The sequence below is a fragment of the Temnothorax curvispinosus genome, unplaced genomic scaffold, assembly GCF_003070985.1.
Source record: "Temnothorax curvispinosus isolate PA1 unplaced genomic scaffold, ASM307098v1 QBEX01003408.1, whole genome shotgun sequence".
In the NCBI taxonomy this organism is placed as follows: domain Eukaryota; kingdom Metazoa; phylum Arthropoda; class Insecta; order Hymenoptera; family Formicidae; genus Temnothorax; species Temnothorax curvispinosus.
In genome coordinates, this window is record NW_020213188.1 from 161,275 (window position 1) to 184,306 (window position 23,032).

Here is a 23,032-nt window from a genome sequence, read left to right on the forward strand (position 1 = left end):
CGTCGTAACGTTTCAATATACGTATTGCCAATTGTAGTCGAGAATAATAAACTTTTCTGTTTAATTTTAACCTATCATTGAAATATGAAATTTCTTTTATTATTATTATATTTATTAATTATATTGGTTTAAATTAACTACAAGTAATTCACACGTATGCGGCATGCAAAACGCTCCAACTCATTTCTCACGCTCACTATGACACCATAGAAAATTGAAGGGACTTATTAATATATACGTGTTTTCTGTGAAACAGCAAGATACATTACAATGGGAGCTTTTCAGCAAGCGACAGCGACACATGTCGACACAAACGTCGTTCTATCTCTCTTTTTTGGCAATAAGTAACAAAGACAAAACCAACTTACATTACTCTGCTAAAAAAAATTTTAATTATTTAATAGACATTAAGAAATTTGTGAAACATTTAAATGTTATAGTTGTATCAACGTATATTTTCTGAGACTCGTTTAGTATCGGGTGATTCGGAGCTTTGTTTTTCTCGTTGGTCGTTATTTTGTAACAGCACATTTTATAACATTTTATTATATAGTTCTTTTAAAAAGTCACACCTTGCGTTTCCAAATGCAGGGCATTGTTAATATAAAGATAGTAGGTATATAATTTTTAATTAAAATAAAAAAAATTTTAATTAAAGAAACTTGGTGCTGCTTAATCTCGAAATTCGAAATATAATGAGGTAATAAAAACAAATAATGTTTTTAATTTAGACCCGAACATGACACACACACACACACACACACACATCGTGCATCATATTTTTGCATTTATTTCGGCTGTTCTTGTTCCAGCAGTCTCAAGTTTTTGCATTAAATATTTTTTTTATTTCAATTATATGTATATATTATATACATTTCAATAACTTTGTATTAGCTTGGGTGGGTTTAAAAATGTTGAATTTTTTTAAACGTTTATAATACTTCCTGTTTTTATTTTGCACAATTTTTTAAATATAACATGTTTTTGAAAAACATTTTTAACTGTTTTGAAATTATGAAATGTTGAACAATTAATGCTTATTCACCTAAATCTTTCTTTTTACAGAAATTAACGCTATTTATGTTGTAATGCACAATTATTTTATATTTTTGATTGGATATATTGAAACAATTTTTTGTACATACAACAGTTTTTCATATTGGTAATTATACATTATTCTCTGAAATTGTCTGCGCTTTGTACTTATTTTATAGATACACGCAGTATTAGATCTTTGTATATATTTTCCACACAAAGTCTCTATTAATACGAATGATATTTTTTGCACTCTGGTGTTAAATTAAATTTAATTAATTACTTAATCGTGATTTCGATGTGTGTATATGATATATAGAATAAGAAAATAAAAAGGAGAAGAGCTATGAACATTACTGGCAGTTACATCAACGAAAGAGAGATAAAGAGAATAGATATACGCGTAAAAGAGAGGGTACTGTACATAGATCTCATACGGCGCATGTGCTTCTTTCGTTAAAACGACGAAGTTGAGAGCGCGGCGTCGAGACGATTTTAGAACGGAGCAGGGCCTCCTACCGTCAGACGTCGTAGCATAGGGTGTGCTGTATTAATATAGGATCAAGACAGAAACAAGTTGGTGACGGTGGTGGCGGAAGACGGTGCAGGTCTTCTTGAATACCTAATACACGCGCGTATGCATTTCGACCCTCCGCGAGTAATGTCAACGTACGGAAAGAACGTTCTACGTAACATCTAACGAGATGACCTTAACAGGTAAGATGCACAATTGAGTTGTCGTAACGTGTTTGCCGGTGTAGCCGGTAGAGCCGGCAACGACGAACCAAAACGATATCTTAATCGATACAGCCGGTTTATAGACAATATGACGGAGGATGACGGATTTTTATAAATCTTATATATGTCTTTTATACATTCTTGTAATGAAAAAACGATGTGTGTGTGTGTGTGTATGTGTGTATGTGTGTGGCTTGTCAATTGTAATTGTATAAATATAACAATGTATAAATAAAGTATTACAATAAGAGGATGGAAGAAGATATCAAGCGTGTAAGTGTTATTAATATATAGATAAAATACATAAAATACATATGATAAATAATAACTTGGCCTAAGAATTGTGAATTAAAAAATTAATGCAAACAAATAAGTAAAAATTGTGTGTGTGGGTGTGTGTGCAGAATTATTATACAATATTTATTATTAACAGTGATGATTAGCTACTTGTATATTATACTTATATATATAAGATTCTTGTAATTCTTGTAATCAAGCGTCATTGCTAAGTTTTGCCTCTGATACTACAGTTATTGTCAATTTTACAGATTCTAATATATATATGATATATATGTCGTGATATTTTACGACTGATGTAAAACACGTGATTGAAGGAATGTTTTAAAAAATATTTGGTTTTATAAAACATGCTTAATAAATGACATCTTTACAAATCGATTCAATATCAAAATCGACGGAGTTTTTTGCCAAAATTTTTACTAATTAAACATAAAAATTTTTATTTATATTAATGGTGCAATCTTAGTGTGCGTCGGCGAGTCTAATCGAAATACGGAGAGCACTTAACATCACAAAATTTGCAAGAAAAAGCAATTTTTCGAACAAAAATAAGGATCTTTGAAATTTAGATAAATCCGCTTTACGGTTTATGTTCTTAAATGGCTTTGGTTTATCACATTTTTGCTATATAATCATCAACATTTGTGCTATTATTTTGCGTGTACGTATTACCGTCATTCCTGTAGCCATTTTGCAAAACACGTGAGTCTCGAAATAGCAGGTAGCTTTTCGACAGAAAGTTTCCTCCCGTCATAGTGTGTATCGATAAAAAAATGTTTGTTCGATAAGAAACTGACATTAAAGTTAATAAGAAATTTTTTATATATCTTAAAACGCAATAGTATAATTAATTAATACTGTGCAATATAAATATACACGCAGATTATACGCTGAAAAATAAAGGGCCACCAGAATGGATCGAAGAAGATCAGATAGTGTCAGTTCAAGGATATGTAGGCGAAGATATCATTATCGAACTGAAATTGGCTCTATTCGAAAATTATGATGACTTACGGTTTGAACTGTAAGTATAATAAACGATATTTTACAGAATGAAATGTTAACAGCTTTGCATGTGTTTTTGTTGTACTACAATATTTTAATCTGGAAACAATATACTCAGTTTACGCGTTATCGTTCATTCTCATACATTGGCCTTAATTTTATGTAGAACCTTGGGACGTGCCAAGGATCAAACGCGAGTTATTTTGAGCTGTCGCGCACTTAATTTCAGAGAACCGAATTACTTGCCGCAGGTAGCCTCACTCAATATTTCTGCATGGATCATCACTTTGCCAATAAATGTGAGCAATATGTTCGTACTTTCAACATTTAATTTAAACATCAATAAAAGAAACCTAAGAAAATGGGCAATACGCTACTGTAATAGTTTATACGCGCGATATTGATCATTAAAGACTAGAGGTAATGATAAGTAGTTCTTGATTTAAAAAGACAGAACGATCCGATTTATAATTTCAAAATATATATTTAAAACGCACCGTGTGACTTTACTTAAGTTTTATATCTTGAATAAGGTCGAGAAAACTAAATATTATAATAACGATTATTATTATTATAATATTCCGATTCATGTAGGTACATATACATATTATATATGCAATGTCTTAAGAAAATCAAGTCGTGTCAAGGAAATAAAAGAAATGCAGATTGCTGTTCATATTACCCCTGATGCATTTATTACAATAATTTAACATACGCGTCATGCTAGTGTTAATCGAATTTATAATGTGAAATCATGTATTCCGCATATTTCTTGGATCAGAATATTTTTATCGTAATAACGACGCAGACACAATATCACGATAATAATACGAGTAAATTATGAAAATTTTGATTTCTCTGCCACTTTCTATATCCGTCTTCGTGCAACGAACATATTACTCTACGTAAGCTAATTTCGACCGCCGCGCCGCATCGCGCGCTTGAAATTTTCACGAAAAGATGAAAGAGGCTCCCGCCCGGTCTAGCTATATGCCTCGGTTGGCTCTTACTAGCTCTTAGCAAGCAAGAGATAGCATGAGATGCCTATTGCTTAGAGTTCCTCGAAACTATCTCAACGAACTCGTTGATGGAGGTGGAAAATTAGGAGGGGACAGTTTGACGTTGGCGTTTCGCTATCAGTCTGACGCTGAGAGAGCGTCGCGACGACCGACGAATCCCTAAGAAAGGGTTTTAAATCATTCGATTTGAGTGCATTGGTACGCGTCTCTTACCTTATCGATGTTAAAAAGGTGGTTGTGGACTCAATTAAATTTGAAACTGCATGGTAATTGTTGAAACTGTAATTTGGAGCTCGGTCAATTATTTTTTTCTTGCTGTGCATTTCTTATAAACGATTTCTTAAATACAAATAATTGAGTTAAATTATTAACTAAAAATATACAAGAATTCACTTCCCGGTCGCAGATTTTATCTTTGGGTAGAAAATCTTTTAAGAGGCTCAAAAATCCACGATTGTAAACTTTAAAATAAAGATAATGACATGAAAGAACGAGGAGAGATAAAAAAATTGGACATTATCGAAAGACAAGTTATCACTATTATCGCAACTATTAACACAATTTAATGATATAAAATTAAATCTAAATCAATGCACTGTGAAATCCTCGATAGATTCGAGACATATACCGATGCCTCAATGAAACGAATTTGCAGAGCGCCATCGCGCGCTGTCAGAATTCGATCGACCAATGTGTATCCCGCTAATTTTATCGCTCACGCGGTGCTCGCATCAGTGTCATGAACGAAGATTATACGCGGCAGATCAATACCTCGGAAACTAAAATATATGACAAATCATTGTTGATATTCGCAAAATTCGCACATTTCTAGATATATGTGAAAAGTACAGAGATAAAATGATATTGAAGAATCTCTAAAGATAGATCTTATATCAAGCCGAAATGTTGTGTGTTTGTAAAAGATTGTGGGCAATTTATGGCAGTTACCTCATCGACGGTGCATTCTGATATATATATTAAAACAAGAAATTGCTTTCTTCATTTTGATTCATCATGGGAAGTGATTGCTGTAAATGCACTAACGGTAAAAAGAATGTTATTACTGGATCCTCCTCCGATGGATCGGAATACCGGTAGGAGAATAAAAAAAGTTCTTAATTTAATATTAATATTTCTACAAACAATTATACTTTCTTGAAGCTAATATATCATTCGTATTCGTACTTTGTAGGTAATATAATATCAGTTTGTATATTGGTGATTGAGTAGTAAATTAAATTATATAACAAACATAATATTATTGAATATATAAATATTACGTGCAAAATTACGTGTTTAATAATATGTAAAGTGGACAAAAGAAATTAAGTTATACTGAAGGACGACGTCGTGTCACGTCAGATTCTCACGTCAGATGCACACAGTTGCATCAAATTGCATGTTTGATACATTGATGTGTGATATTTTTAGGAACGTTCTACGTTCATACTATTCTTTAAACAACGCGAATGATGATTTGTTTATATGAAAAAAGTAAAAAATCCTATGTCTTGTCTACTTGGTAGACGTAAACGACTTTTTTTCTCGGTTCTGTGTGAGCTCGTCACACTGCGAAAAAGGTGACAAAAATAGGGCAGTAGAGCAATGCCAAGACTCTAGATCATTCTGTTGACCAAAATATGCCGGACCAATGTACAATATATTTTTACGTAGACATAGATGTGAAAACACGCGCACATGGAAAACGCGGGAAAATAATAGACATTCTTGACAAATAAAAACCATAACAATTTTCCCTTTTTATTTAAATTTAATCTAAAATTTAATTTGTCACACACTTGTGACAAATAAATCTTAACACACATAAATGACCAATTACGCAGGTGAAGGAAATGTTTAGTAAAAAAAATTGCTCTTCGTATACATATTTAGTATAATTTACTTCTGCATTAGGTAGAATTAAATCAATTACTCATTAAGTGCGTAAATTCATCTAAAACTTGATCTGAATTAATTTGGAAACAATCCGAGTCATGTATAAAATTAAAAATGAGTAAAACTGGTAATAAACAATATAATAAATAAACGTTAAATAAATTCGACGAAAGTAACAGTCGATCTGATTGAATCCATAGTCCCGAAAGAAAGTACAAGTAGGTAAATTTGATAGATTAAACTAATAAACGCGGATGTGCTTTGTATTGTTTAAACAGTTTTACTTTCTGCATTTTAATTCATTGACATCTACATTATACATTGCCGCATTACAAGATCTTCGTACTTGATAAATTTGTGCTACGTTTTCTGTTTTCGCCTTTATAAAATAGATCAATATTATTCTTACCAAATTTGCAGAATACGAGACGGATTACCAATTTCATCGGATCGTTATCAATTGTCGATGCGAGGCAATATCGTTCAACTGGCTTTGAAGCAATCGCGTAAAAATGATACGGGTTACTATTCTCTCGTAGCAACGAGACTCGAACAAGAAAACGATAAAGGAGCTTTAAAGAAAATTCATTTAAGCGTCAGCGAACCAAGTTACGAAGAGGGTGATCCTCCTGTCTTCTTGAGAAGGTTGAGCGATCTTGCGGTGAAGGTTGGCACTCGAACCAGATTTCTCGTAGAAATTCAAAGTTCAACCACTTTGAAGGTACGATTTAATATATATATATATATATATATAGCAATAACGTTAACAAGAAATACTAACAGAGGGCAATTTGTTTGCACGTGTATCAGAATGTTAATTTAATTCGATAGTTTGTATATTAACAAGAGAAGAAAATTCTATTTGGCAACATACCCATATGTCCATAACATGACGTAAGAGACGTCCGGGCTTAACATATAGACGGATAATGTATAGTACGTATCAACTATTACGATCAACCCGGAAGGTGAAACTGATGGTACCAGCAGTGACTTATTGTCAGACATTTCTCTTCCTTCTATCCTAGTACCGGGCAAAACGGGAAAGGCGAACTAAGATGAGCACCGGGAGGTCCATGACCTGAACTCGCGACGAAAGACGAAAGACGATGAAGAGTAAAGGAAGCTGGTTACGCGTTCTTGTGCGTCGTATTAATACTATTATTACGCATGCCCGCATACTATGCCAAGGGATATATATTCCGAAATTTCTTCGCATGCCTCTCTTCCGCCATGCACAAAGTAGCCTAATATATTATACTATAGCATATTGCGTGTTACAGCAAATCGTATTTGTGATATATACAATATACAATATTACAATAAAGTAGTAGCAACAAAATTTAATTCTTATGACAGTTAAATTAAATTTACTAATTTCAGATAATTTGGTATAAAGATGACTTGCCTATTCACGATGGACCTAGGTTCTCTCTCGTTCACGAAGGAAATTTTCATTGTGTTGATGTCGCCCCCGTTACAGTCGAGGATCAAGGATGCTGGACCTGCATGGCGGAGAATCATAGTGGAAGATCCTCGTGTACATCCACTCTCACCGTCATTGGTAATCAATAATTTTCTCCTGCATTTATTCAACGTTTTTAACTTAGCTCGGTTAAAATTAATTGCAATCAATCTTTAGTTCCCAAGGCTTACAAAAAGCCAGAATTTGTTGAAGAACTTCGCGCGCTGCTCACTGAAACAGGCACCGTGTCGTTGGAATGCAAAGTAATCGGTGTGCCTACGCCGGTATTGAGATGGTTTAAGGACAACAAGGAAATCAAAGCTGGCGATGTTTTTGCTTTGACTGCTAATCCCGATGATCCAACATCTCTCGGTGTTTACACCTGCGAGGCAGTCAATTGCATGGGAACGGCCTATTCCTCCTCAAAAGTAAATGCGCTCGCTATTACGATTGCGCAATAACAATTGTAACAATCCTCCTCCAACATTTTTCAACATCAATTTTATTGAACGGAACGTAGACACGTCGTTCTTTTATCTCAGGTTCACGTAGTTGGAAGAGGAAGTCGAGAAGGTTCATTGAAACCGGCAGATGCTTTGGCACCATCTGGACCACTTCCGATATTTAAGCAAATACTTCAAGACAAATGTTGTCGGATCGGAGACACTATCGTATTGTCTTGTCGCGGTAAATTAATTAATAATCATTTTTTCTATTTTTTTACTAATAATTACTTTGTGCTTATATGATATATATTATACGTATATGGAACATCAATAATAATAGTTCAAGTACCACCCTGGCCGAAAGCGATCGCCTGGTACAACAAAGAAGGCCGCGTTGAGCCCAACGAAAAGTATCATGTAATGGAGGATGGCATCGGAGGATATTCAATCGAAGTAAAACAAGTAGAAGCCATGGACGAGGGTGAATGGAAGTGCGTTGCTACCAGCGAAGACAATATGAAGCAATTTACGAGCTGTTATGTAGCAATGTCTAGTACGTATTACAGTAATAGATAGAGCTAATTTATACACACACACAATCGTTCTTTAACAATATTTTATTTTATTTTCTACAAGTTCCAAGGAACTACAGAAAACCGCGCTTCATGGAAAATCTGAAAGCAATCTTGACGGAAGAAGGTCTTGTCTCGTTCGAATGCAAAGTTGTAGGTTTTCCAACGCCATTACTGAGATGGTTTAAAGACGGTCAAGAACTTAAACCAGGGGACGTCTATCAGTTAACCGGGACTAATTCATTAGGTAAGTATTCGCTAAATTTATTACACATCCTTTTCTTTTTCTCTAGTCTCTATTAGAGCATAGATTTATTCGAAAATATTCAGGTTCTTATTGCTGTATCGCGAGAAATTGCATGGGCGAAGCCAAAAGTACAGCTGAATTAACCATCGAAGACATACAAAATCAATTAAACGAAGAAGAACGTTTCCAGCTTTTGAGCACTAATCAACCACCAAAGTTTATAAAAAGTCTCAGAAGTTGTGAGGCAAGGATAAACGAAGATTTTCGCTTTACAGTACAAGGTAGTCATATTTTCCTTATTCTTTCCAATAAACAAGTTGTTAAATGACTGTTATTCTATTTCACACGGTTTTACATTACACTAATAAACGTATTTCTTTTTTTTTCTTTTTTTTAGTAAGCGTAGCACCAGAACCGACTCTTTCTTGGTATAGAGATGATGCGTTCATGGATGAATCTGACAAATATCACGTAGCAAAAGAAAATCTCGGCACATGCCATTTTGAAGTGCAAAAGCTCGAATTTGTTGATCAAGTGAATATTCATGAAATATATAATCATATTTATTGTGATATAAGACATTTATGAGCGTTTTTTCTGCATTTCTTTAGGCCGAATGGAAATGCGTAGCAGCAAATGATTTCGGCCACAGTGTCACTTCCTGCTTCTTAAAGCTAATCATTCCCAAACATTACAAAAAACCGAAATTTCTCGAAAGCTTACGCGCAATTCTATCGGAAGAAGGCGCTGTAAATTTAGAGTGCAAGGTTATCGGTGTTCCACAGCCAGTTTTAAAATGGTATAAAGACAACGTTGAACTCAAGCCCGGTGATATACATCGAATCATTTCCGGACAGGATGGCACTTGCTGCTTAGGAATATATACCTGCGAAGCTACCAATTGCATGGGAACAGTCAGTAGTTCCGCGTCTTTATTAGGATTCGAAGGTAATCCCTTTGCGCATTACACATAGCAATTTTAAATTGTATGATTTTTATAGGGATAATAATTTGTTTGTATGAAAAGTATAAAAACTTTTTAGCGATTCCGTTACTTTCGCATTTTATATTGCTATAGTATCCCAAGCGAGCTTTATAACTTGATTTATCTCACAGACAGAAAAGATGCAAAAGAAATTCAGTCGTCAAATGGTCACGAACTAGCGAGAAACTTATCGTTGTCAACGATACATGAGGAACGAACGTCTCAACTGTATGACACACCGCAAACGGATCATTCTGTTACTTTGGACGAACGGGGCGAGGTGTCCTTTAGCTTTGACGGCAAAGAAGTATCAGTGAGCTTATACGAAACGCCTGATCTAACTGAGGAAGAGGCACTACAGATTGTTGAGATGTACGCCGATCAGCTGTCTGAGCATGTAACAGGTAAAAGATTTAACTTAATTTTTGTTGATTCACAATAGGTAAAATGTAATAGTACACATATTAAGAATAATTATATATTAAAAGATTGCGTTTTTGTATAGAACACAATGTGATTGAGCTACCACCAATGAGATTTGTCAAAGAAACGTCTACGACCGGTAATTTATTAATGGAAGCTGTAGTGATCGATGTATCTCCTGATTATTTTGTTAGCGCGGAAGACGGTGATGATTTACGGACAGAAGCTGATTTCGAAGATGTCTCCATTATGGATGATGTTACGCATGTTCTTTCGTCACCTGAACGCGATTCCCGAGGTTCCTTGAAAAGATCAGCTCGACACAATGCGAACGAGGACGAAACAGTTCCTAATAGGCCACCTCGAAAAAAATCACTGAGTCTATCAGCATCAAAAAGCGAAAAAAGCCAACGAATAGAATCTGAGAGTTTCCATAGCGCACAGAAAGACGACCCACCATTGTCCCCGCTTTCATCTTTGAAACAGGATGACAGCGACACTTTTGCGGACGCTTTATCTTCTGCCCATCTCTCCATTACAGAGAGTCTTGTCCAGAAACACATGACATCGGAACACGAAACGGCAGATAGTAGAAAACGCAGTTTAAGCGCAGGAAGATCAACCGGTTCCAGTCTGGACGATGGAATCGGTGGTGATTCCTCTTTCGATTCAATGATCGATGCTCCTAAAAAGAAGCAACGTAAAAAGAAGCAACAGAAGGACAAAAATAGTTCCGAAGAATATTCCAGCCCTAACGACTACGAGCGAAGAAGACGAAGCGGATCGGAAGATAAAGTTGATGCGAAGATAAAACGTCAACTTATAGAATCAGTTGAGAAAATAGAAACGGAAGATAACAGAAACGGAACTGAAGCGATAAAGGAATTAATTACCGAAGAAAAATTGTCAGATAATTTAAAAAGTGCGAAAGAAGTTTACAGCCATGTTTCGGAAGAGATTCAAGAATCGGCAAAAGATATTCTTTCAGAATCAAGAACAACTCTACACAGGGCTTTGGAGATTTTTAATGAAAAAGTGCTCGATACCGCAAGTGCACCGCAATTTTCAAGTATTTATGAGCGGATTGACGATATACGTCAATTATTGGAGATTTCAGGAAGAACAGACGCAGACATTGAAACCTTGACCAATCTGGAAATACCTCTGCGTTCGTTATTAAAAGAAATTAATGAAATTACATCAACGGAACATGTAGAAATCATTTGCAATATTCTCGAACCATTCATCGTTCAATTGTCAGATGTTATTGAAAATCTCAACGTACTATCTTTGCAACCAATGCTCGTAATTTTGAAAAATTTCAGCGATCCTATTTGTAACATTTCTAGCAGAACCAAAGAATTATCTTCGATAAAGTCAATCTCCGGTTTCTCCTGCAAGTTTCAAAATATAGCTGAGGCAATTGTAGATCCATTAATCGATATTCAATCGATGTTTAATGGGATTTTAAATTATATCGAACGACTGAAACTTACGGTAAATGGATCCACCGCAGCAAGTGAGTCACAACAAGTTTTAACACCGTCAAGTCTTGTTGCATGTTTAATAGAATTGAGAGAGTGCGTATCTCACACAGCACATACTGCGATGACGTTGAAAGAGGATGAGACATTAAACAGCTTGATGGAATTTAGGGAGCCTTTATTGGATCTTCAGTCAATTTTAACGTCACTGCAGAGATGTACTTTTCGCGAACTTTCAATGATAAAAGAAATAAATGTTGCCATTTTAAAATTAAAGAGTGTCGTTGCAATTATATTAAAAAATTCTGAAAATTACGACGTAATTTCCCGGGTAGAAGCGACTCTCAAAATATTGGAAGATACCGATGAACAAATGTCAAAATTAGTGGAACAATTATCAGAAACCGAAGCGATTCAAAAACACATGTTGAAAAATTTAAATATTGACCAAAGTTTAAGCAATGTGCATTTTGCTCTATCATCAGTTTTAGAAAAGCAAGAAAAGCACATAGCCTCATATAATTTAATTACAAGTATTGAGGCATTACGTCAATCAATCGGGTCTTCGGCTGTTACAATCGCTAATTTGAAAAATCCAATCGATGATGAGATAACTCAAGAAATTAGCAAACTAAATGAATTATTGTTAAATCTACAAAGAGATTTATTAACGGAAAAGCACGAACCACGAGAAGAGCAAATTCTTAATGATTTGATGAATCCTATTAGTATATTGAAAGAGATAGTTCACAATGTAATTGAAAGCGACTCTTCGATCGAATCAATGGTACCCATATTGGAATTGTTGGAAGATATAGAAAAGGATGCAGCTCTTATAGCGAAAGAAATATCAAAGAAAAAATATCAGGAAGAAAGTATTACACAATCTCAGAGAGAAAATACAGAAGAGAGAAGTAATTCAAAATCCAATTTGGCTAGTAAAATATGCCATTCTTTGGATCCTATTAAAAATTGGTTATCCGCTACATCTGAAGGCAGTGCGAAGCATTATAAAGACGAAACAGAATCTGCACTGAGCTCAACAATCGAGGAATTGAAGAGAGATGTAAGTCAGATTGCCATTCAAACGTCATATTCTGAATCACCAAGTGATGAAAGTTTGATAAACGCACTGATTGATCTTCGAGAACCACTAGTAAGGCTTAAAAACGCTATTTCTACATATCACGAACCGGAAGATCTTTTAATTTTAGAAAACTTGGATCATCCTATGAAATACCTTCTGCAAACTATCATGGATGTTCTACGTGAACATGCGGAAGAAAAATCTCTACGGCCGATAATAGATATCATCGAACAAATCAAAAGTCAAATATCGGTTTCAATCAAAGATACTCTTTACCAACAAGAATTGGAACAAAATGCTAAAATATTTAACGTAGAAACGGAAGAAGAAAAAGAAGAAGAAGAAGGAGCTAATACAGCTTCCCGAGAAACAATTCCAGGTACTCTTATGGAAGTTACTTCAACGCCACTTGAAGCCGAATCTATTGCATTGCTTACTGAGCAAACTATAACAGAAAATAATTCTAAAAACATAACCCATGATATTGTTCTACAAACTATAAAGAACGAAAAGCAGAAAAGAGAGGAAGATGCAAGTAAATTAATCATTATTTTGTCCGAAACTTTGGAGAAACTTCAATTGGAGATAACTAATATACTAGAAGATTTCGAAGAATCAACAACACAAACTGCTACAATTCCTCAATCGCAATTAGCTAATTCCATGGAAGAGTTAAGAAGGACCATTTCCACAATACGCGTAATGACCGTCTACGGTGAAGAAACTGGTTTATTTGAAGAAAAGCTTAATCAGACATCTTCAGTACTGACTAACTTAATGCAGCCGCTGACAAACATGCAAAATCTTCTTTCCAAATCGCATGAGCACGACGTTTCAGAACTTATGATACTGAATCGATTGACTCCATTGTTAAGTATAATAGAAAATAACGTGATAAAACAGATAATCGATTTCGCCAATACAGATGAAAATGTAAAAAAGGAATTTGAGTTTCTTCTATGCGCGTTAAAAGAAATCAAAATGGAAATTCCAATTGTAATTCAAAAAATATCATTGAGACGAAAAATTTTGGAATACCTCTGGGACATCTCAAAACCTCTGGAAAGTATTTTAGAACGCATGAGCGATCTAGAGAAAGCTGCGGAAGAAACTCTCGAAACTGACGTCGCGAATATTTTAGGAAAACCAATCGCTGCTCTTTTAGAAGGTATCAAGATTACTATTCAAGAAGTAAACATGTTAGATCGACGAGAACCATTGATTCTCGAGTTACGAAATCTTCTTGAACCCCTATTAGAATTTCATAGTTGTCTTTCAATGGTACAGAGCAGCCGAAGAAGTTTAGTTCCTGAAGCTTCTTTATTAGACGAGAGGAGAAGTGTTATTTTGCGAGCGGTCGACGGTTTGCAAAAACAAGTTTGTCATATTGTCGAAGTGATCGCGAATATGGAAGAAGCCTTCTTATTTAATGAATCTTTGACGTTGCTTAATTCCGCAATTCTACAGGTACAAAAACAAATTGGTAAGACCGATTATTCGCGCCGATCTAGTAGTGCCAATATTTCTCTTCAGCATCGACTTACTGGCACATTGAATCGCTTAGCCAACGCTATAATAGCTGTAGAAGAACACGCTGACAAAGATACATATGGAATAGTGTCCAAATGTTTGGAAGCATTACAGAAACAAATCTCTTTCGCGCAAACGCAATTTAATCAAATCGGTAGTGAATTAATTGACGAAGAGGCAATCGTAGAAGGCTTTCTTTATCCGACTAATCAACTTCTGTCGGCATTAAAAATTCTGAAAGAGAATACGCAAAAAATACCGTCAACAATTTCGCATAGTTTAATAGTTCAGCTTCAAGAGCTAGCCGACTCTATCTCAGAACTAAGTTCTTCTCTATCGGTTTACAAAACAGGACTTGTCCAAGAAGGCGCTTCTGAAGGGGCACCGATCGTAGAGACTTTTTCTGCCGTTATAGATGTTTTAGATCACGTGAAAGATTCTATAACTGTCATAAAGCAGACAGTTGATGTAGAACAAAAAGCGAGCATGATTATCACGAAAGTAGAGAGTGTTATTGATGAAATTATAGAGATATCACAAGAAGAAATTGAGAGCGTAATGATGGTCACAGAAATACCGTCGTCTAAAGCAACAGTTCAAGAAGTTGCTCAATCTGAAATTGAAGGTACACCTACAACGTCACAAACGCCAGTTTTAGAAAATCTTGAAGCAATAATCCCCGTTGATCAAACGAAGGATGATCTGGCAGATATGAGAAAATACAAAGAAAATCAGAAGGAAACTGAGAGACACAAACATTTGACAACTGAGATATCAAAGTTTAATTCTGCAATAAGTAACTTGACACAGCCGTTAAAAGAGTTGATTAATTTTGTGAAATCTGCTAAACAAGAATCTCTGATTTCAAAATCTGAGGAAAACAAGCGGAAAATACAAGAATTAACAGCATTAATACAAATTCTTAATGATCTACAAGCTACAAATACTTCTATTAAGACGGTAATAGCTTCCTCGCCCATTTTACTATTAGATAGCCAATTTTCTCGTATGAAAGATATTCTTGCTGATTTTGAACGGGCTGTCAACGCGGTCATTTCCTTGACCCATGAAGGAATAAAACCAGAATTAAAGATAAATATCATGGCTTCTTTATTATTTATATCCAAACCTTTAGATGCTCTTGAAAATGTATTGGCATCTATATGTCAGACAATCTGTGAAGACAGATATATTGACAAGAACGGAGAATCATTATCTGCAATCGCAAAAGCCTTAATAGCATGTATTAATGATACCATTAAATCTCTAAATGAAGTGCAAATATCAAAATATGATAGTATTACTGACAAAAGAGAAACGGAAATAAAGGGAGAAACGAAAGTAAAGGAAGAAACGAAGGACATTGAAGAAACAACTGCGCGACCCCTCGAGGAGCTTATAGAAGCCATTATGGAGTCTCAGGAACGGGTAAAATGTGATAGAACTTCGCTATTGGAATCTAGTTCGCCTTCCACGGACGTGACCGAGACGAAAAGCATCGATAATTTAAAATCCGTAGAAGTAGAATTAAATGAAACACTTGTTAAAGAAATAGATGGTTCGATGAAACAAGATACAGTAGAGACCCTACAACAAACATTAATATTTTCATTAGAATCTAGTCAAATCGAAGAATCACTTACTGAAAACATAGGAAAGATAAAATCAGTAGTAGAACCTTTAGAAAAAGTTGAAGAAAACTTAACAACAATTGATCAACAAAAGGTAGAAATTACTCAAATATCTGAAAACAGTATGATTCAGGAAGAACAAATAAAAGTTGAAACTTTGCAAACAATTATCTCTTCTCTTCAAGCATTGTGTAAGTCATTTGACGAAATCGGAGAAATGGAAGTTTTAGAATCTTCCGATAAGAAAACGGTCGCATTCTCGGCTTTGGTGGAACCGTTATTAAATTTACAAATTGCATTATCGTCGAAAGTTACTGAAGATATTAAACAAAATACAGTGACGTTACTGAAATTATCTGTCGTAAGCGTTTTGGAAGAACTACAAAAATCCATTGTTACAGTTCAAGAACAAGTTCAGCTTAATACTGTGGCTGAAGCCAGTTCGAGTAAAACGTCTAAAATGTTTTTAGTACAATCGATCGTGGAACCATTAGAAGACTTGAGAATGTCAATTACTTGTATTCAATCTGACCCAACAATTAGTCAGTTTATCCAGCAAGGAGCAGAATTATCGAATGTCGAACAGATCACGATCCTGCAAAATCTTACTAAATCAGTGGTGCAACTTGGAGAAAGATTTACGTCTATTATTAATCAAGTAAAAATAAAAACTGTACCACCGTTGCAAATAATTAAACCAAAAGGTCAAGAGCTAAATCCAGAAATTTTACATAAAATTATTGATTCAATTCACATTTTGCGAGAAACACTCTCTCAAATTGAAAACCTTAATAGTTATGAAGCCGAATTATTAGAACTGCCAGAACAGAAAAGAGAGATTGCTCAGTTGGGTGCAGTGATAGACTCTTTGGAAAAATTAGAACAATCATTAGTTATAGGTACGCAACAATTTACAATCGCGCAGGAGGGAGTTGTGAAAGAACTTAGCAAAAATCAAAGTTTGTTGGCAAGTGCGAATTTAAAGCCTGTGTTAAAAGAATTGAGAAATTCGATCATTGTAGTTCAGAAGCAAACAATTTTTAATGAAGATATTCCTGTATTAAGAACATTGAATGAAGCTCTAGAAAATTTGAAAATACCGTTAACAACAGTTGAAGAAGTCGTCGATCATATTGATAAAATTACTGAAATTGAGGAAGTATCAACTTTACTATCGTTTGCAAAGTCAGTAGAAGAAACAGCGAATCAACTAGTAGTTATAGCTAAACAAGATATAACAAAACAAGCAATTAGTGAAACTTCTCTGTTAAAAACGATGACTATTCCGATTGAAGAATTACAAAGTGCAATATTAAAACTCGAAGATCGTGTATCTCAAACGTTGGAGACAAAGGAATCGATAAAAGCTGTTACTTTAGAATGTATGATACAACCATTGCAAGAGTTGCAGCAATCATTTTTAACTGCATCTTATCAAGAAACCGTTCTAGCTTTGCAACGATTGCCAATCAAGTCGACATTGGACAACTTGAATAAATCCGTGGCAGTGATTCAAGATCAAGTTATGTTCATCCAAGATAATTTACTTGCGGACAAGAATACTGATGATTTGAAGGAAGTAATATTGAAGGATTTCACGAGATCACTTGGTAATTTAAGAACATCGATGGTAGTTTTACAACAATTGAATGCAATAGAAAACGCTGGTCAACAGATCGTAGAAATCGAGAATGCGTCCGCGTTACAAGCATTCGCCAAATCTATTGAGGAGTTCAAGAAATGTTGCTCCATAATCGTTGAAAGACCGAGAATTATCGAAGCTTTTACGACAAATACAGAATTGAAACAATCAAATAAAATAGGTGCGCATCTTATAGAAAATATTATTACACCTTTGCGAATATTACAGGAACAGATTTTAATTATCGAAGAAACTAAAATGCAAGAATCTGAGATTTTGAATGTTACGGAAATAAGGAAACCAGTCACTGTCTTAAGCAGTCTTGTTGGTCCCTTACAACAACTTGAAAAATCTTTCGTCGCAACGGTGCAAAAGGAACATATTGTCGAACATGATGGGCACACATTAACAACTGAATTGTCTTCTGTAAGTCTAGAGAAGCTTGCTCTACAACCTATTCTCGAGGAAGTACAAAGATCTATTGCTACTGTACAAGAGCACGTGATATTAGAAGCGGGAGATCATATTACATCGGAAGCAGAAACTGACGCTTTATTGAAATCGATTGCGCAGCCTTTAATAGATTTAAGAGCTTCTATCGCATCTATTCAGCAAGTGACCGCAACTGCACCTGAGTTTTTAAATGAACTCGTACAAGAACAAAATGTTTCGGCATTGGAAACTTTTGCCGAAACTCTTCATAATCTGACGGAACGCATGGCAATGTGCAATCATCAGCAGATAATCATGGAGCCTGCGGCTGACACTATCTCCGAAGATGCCTCGTCTTTAAATACGTGGGCAAATGTAATCGATGAATTGTCTTCAAAAATTACGCGTCCAGTAGTGATTGATCAAGGTGCGATCGAATCTCCAGTCGAAGTTGCAGTATTGATGTCCGAAGATGAAAGCTCTAGCTTGAAAACATTAGCAAAGCCATTAACTGAATTACGAGAATGCCTAGCCTTGATCGTCGAAGAGCAAAAAGCAGTCCCGCCGTACGATACGACAGGTTCTTTATCAGAAAAAGAAAATATTTCTTTGATGAAAACAATAATACAGCCTTTATCAGAATTAAGGCATGCAGCTGCAATAATTATTCAAGAACAAATGGCCATTGAACGTGTTAATGAACATTCATTTGCCATCGATAATAAAAATGAATTTATTCTTCGTCCTTTGATAGAACCACTCGAAGAATTACGTCATTCTATCGCAGTAATACAGGATCAGATGTTGATTGAAACACCAACGAATCGATCGAAGAACGATGTGATATTAGGTGCATTGGCTGAACCTCTGTTCGACCTCCAACGTGCTATATCTGTTTTAGAAACACGAGTAATGTCGCCGGTGTTGGATGTTGAATCAATGCCCGAAGATGCAAGCAATAATTGGATTACGGAATGTCTAGCGACTCCTCTGCACGAAATAGAGAGATCGATTGCTGAGATTCGACAATGTAACATAATAGAACCTGAAAACATAATTGTGGAAGAACAAACGAGAACTTTAATACCAGACTGGTCCATTATCGAAAAATTAGCAAAACCAATGGAAAGTATTAAATCAGCAATATTACGTATGGAAGATGACTCTGTCGAAATTCAAGTTCTTAAAACAATGGAAATACCACTTGCTAATGTAAAAGAGAATTTGACGTTACTAACAAGTAAATATAATTTGGGTGATGAAGAGAAAGAGAGTATCGATGCTTTGATCGAATCTCTGTCCAATTTTGAAAAATGTATTTTATTTGTCAAGGAAAAAATTATCGACAATGCAGTATCTAAACAATCAGATACGATGAAAATTGATGCAATATCCGCCATTCTCAATATACCATTAACTGAATTAAAATGTTCTCTTGCGACTATAAAGAAATCGCCAAGCATAAATTTAAACAATTTGGAAAGGCCGTTAAAACTCGTGCAGAACGCGCTCGAAACAATTGTATCTGTACAACGAAATAAAAAACTTTCAGAATTATCGACGAAAATAATAAATAGTATTTCAGATATTGACAAGTCAACCGAATCTATCGAAAATAAATTAAAGCAGCAACAGATGTCGGCCGTTGAAATTTGTATCGAATACGAAGCACTTGGAATATTGACAAAATCTTTACAGAATATCAAACAATGTATTATACAGATACAAGAAAAACCAAATACTGCCAATTCAATGATTAGTGCTCTTCAGAAACTCGAGAAATCTATGGCTGTAATGCGAGAGCAATCAGCCGATAAACCATTGGCGGAATCGCAACATACGAACTTCAGTGTTCTTTCAAAAAATTTAATACCGTGTCTATACGAATTACAAGAGTCAATAGAAGCAACTAAAACATTATGGCATGAAGAAACGGTACTAGATGGATTAATGATTCTTGAGAAACCAATTTGTAAATTGCAAACTGTGATGAACATTATATGTGACCAGTCTTTGGAAGAAATGATTTTAATAATAAATAGATACAAAGCAGCTCTTCAAAAGAAATCTGTAAAGCAAGAAATAGAAGTATTTGAAATTGAGACAGTTGTCGAAAAAGACGACAAAACTAACGAAACTGTGAAAGAAGAGATAGATGAAACTAAAATGGTAAAAGATTCAGCAATAATTAATGAGAAAGATAAAGTAAACGATAAAGACGAAGAAAATAAAAAGATATCAGAAAAAAGGAAAGAAAAAATAGAACGAGACAAAGAAAAAGATTACGAAGAATCAATGAAATTAATACACGAAGAAGAGATTAATCAAATAAAAAATAAAAATGAGCAACGAAAGAAAGAAGACGTAATTCAAGAAATGCAAGAAATAAATAAAAAGCAAGAAAGCGAAGAAATTGAACGAGTAAAGGAAGAAATAGAGCAAAGTGAAAGAAGTAAGAAAGATGAAAAAATAAAGCAAGATGAAAAAGAATGTAAGAAAATAGAAGAAACTGATAGCTTTGAAAAACATAAAGAAACTGAAAAAATAAAGGAAATTAAAAATCAGCAAGAGAACATAGGTACAACTGAAAATATAAAAAATGGAATGCAGGAGTCCAAAAAACTTGTCGACGTCGGAGAAATGAGGAAAGAAAAAAGTGAAGAAACAAACCAGGAAGGTGTAGAAGGAAAGGAAAAAGAAAACAAACGAAAGAAAGAGCAAGAGATTGTGCAAGAGAAGAAAGAAATAGATGAATGTAAGAAAACTGAAACAGACCAAACCATCGAAGAAAAAGAAGAAAATAAAAAAGTAAAAGGACTTAAAGATATAGGAAAAAAAGAAGGGCAATTGAAAGAAAAGGGAGAAGAACAGCAAGATATAAAAGCTACTGACAAATTAAAATCGACGGAACAATATAAGAAAAGAGATCCAACTAAAGAGGAAGAAGAAGAAAAGCGAGAAAAAGACAAAGAAACTGATATAGCACAACAAAAGAAACAGGAACCTGTAAAAACAGAAGTTGAAATGATACAGAAAGAAAAAGAGAAATCTGACAAGGAAGCAAAAGCCAAAGAAATAAAGAAAAATATAAAGCACAAAATTTCCAAAGAAGATGAGAAATTAGACAAAGAACAGGAAAATCTTGAAAATAAAGAATATGTTGCACGAAGTCAAAATAAAGATGTTCAGAAAAAGGAAAACGCTAATTTGTTGAAAAAAGAAGAACAAAAGGAAGGAAGGACGAAGGAAAAGATAGAACAAAAGAAACAAGAGGCAATGGAAGAGATAAAAGAGGAAAAAAGCGAAAAAACAAAAGATCAGAAGACTGAAGAGTTTGAAAAGGAAAAAGAGAAATTGAATAAAAAAGAAGAGTATGTTGAAGAGAAGATAAAAGAACAAGGACTAAAGGAACGAGTAGAAGAAGTAAAGAAGCAAGAAAATGAGTTAAACAAAGAAACAATAGAAAAAATAAAAGGAGAAGATAAAGCAAAAAGTGAAAAGACTGAAAAATTGGAAAAAAAGAAAGAGGATTCTAGTGAAAAAAGTGAGATGAAACAAGAAGAACGAAAGAAAGAAGATAAAGTTAAAATATCGAGGAAAGAGGATGAAGAACGGAAAGAGATAACTAAGGCTGAGGAAATAAAAATTGCAGGAGATAAACAAGCAAGGACAAAGAAAAATTTACAAGAGGATAAGGAAATAGTTAAGCAAGAAAAAGATAAAATGGAAGATGAAAAATTAGGAAAGATAAGAGAGGAATCAATAGAAAAAAAGAAAGACGAAATTGTTAAAACAGAAGAAATAATACAGCAGGCACAATATAGATGTATAAATGACATAAAGAAAGAAGATGATACAAACGAAAGCAGAACAGAATATAAAGAAATAAATGAAGAACAAGAACAAAAACAAATAAAAGAAAAGCAAAAAGAAAAAGTAAGCGGAAAGGGAATCCAGGAATTAGCATTAAGAAAAGATAAAAATTTGCGTGTGCAAATGGACGAAGATTTAAAGAAACAAAAAGGTGAGAAAATGCTTCGAAAACAACAGGAAGAGAGCAAACCGGAATTTGAAGAACTGGAGAGAGTGAGAGAAGAAGAGAAATGGAAACAGCGAAAGTCGCAAAGTGATGAAAATCGGTTATATATGAGAGAAGAGCGCATTAATAGAGGTGGTGAATGCAAAGAACAGAGAGAGGAAAACGATTATCAAGAGAGATATAATGATAAAAGGCTGCATAGAATAGAAATAGAGCGCTTGGAAAAGAACAGAACTGTGAGGCAAGCTAAAGAAATGGCTGACTATGTATCTGTAGCGGACGAGGCAAGGCGCCAGAAAAGAAGTGAGGAAAAAAGAATTAGGAGAGATGAGACTGCTAGATTATTATGGGAAGAAGAACAAAGATTACGAAAAAGGCAAGAAGAAGAGAGATTCAGAAGTAGGCAGAGAAAAAAAGAACAGATAAGAGAGAATGAATGGTCCAGAAAACGCGAAAATGAATCCGATCGCTTTCTTAGGAATATGTTAGAGGTCACATGCAAGCCCGACAAATCGACTTCAATGCTTTTCAATGCCGATTATTCTCGAGACTATACTTTTCGGTTTGATTCTGGTATCCCAATGCTTTCTAGTAGTACTTCCAGATCATACAGCTGGAGAGATTCTTTAACGTCATTAAATCGGAAAAGGCTCGACGACTATTGGGATTATAAATTACGTAGTCCTTTTATGGATAAGTATTATTTCGATACGGGGTCTTCATACAAAAGACGCAGAAAAAGAGAATATCGCATGATTCGCGCAAGGTCGATCAGTTCGTTGAAATACGAAGACTATTCAACCGGAGATAGCGATGCCACTATTGTACCTAATACGCGCGTTCGACCTCTCCGACGCACAAAAGCGGACGCTATCTCACGTATCAATTTCGACACTTCTGAGTCTATTCCGTTTAGTTACACTGACATCCGTCAAAGTGAGGTAATTATTAAATATCGCAAACTACTGCTTAATAAACACTACTGCTTTATAAACACACTACTGCTTTATAAACAAGAAGGAATCTCAATTTTTATAAAATTATTAACCATTACAG

General features: G+C 34.7%; 1 protein-coding gene across 1 annotated transcript in view; it reads left to right on the forward strand.

Annotated features, from left to right (window-relative positions):
* LOC112452471 (titin homolog) overlaps positions 1-23,032 on the forward strand; it is a 47,958-nt gene that overhangs the window by 7,894 nt on the left and 17,032 nt on the right. The window contains exons 10-21 of the mRNA XM_025012701.1: positions 2,956-3,097; positions 6,414-6,714; positions 7,377-7,557; positions 7,636-7,886; positions 8,001-8,145; positions 8,245-8,457; positions 8,541-8,723; positions 8,807-9,004; positions 9,121-9,257; positions 9,335-9,671; positions 9,840-10,112; positions 10,214-22,917. Of these exons, the coding sequence (XP_024868469.1) occupies positions 2,956-3,097; positions 6,414-6,714; positions 7,377-7,557; positions 7,636-7,886; positions 8,001-8,145; positions 8,245-8,457; positions 8,541-8,723; positions 8,807-9,004; positions 9,121-9,257; positions 9,335-9,671; positions 9,840-10,112; positions 10,214-22,917 (15,065 nt within the window). The remainder of the gene's footprint in view (positions 1-2,955; positions 3,098-6,413; positions 6,715-7,376; positions 7,558-7,635; positions 7,887-8,000; positions 8,146-8,244; positions 8,458-8,540; positions 8,724-8,806; positions 9,005-9,120; positions 9,258-9,334; positions 9,672-9,839; positions 10,113-10,213; positions 22,918-23,032) is intronic.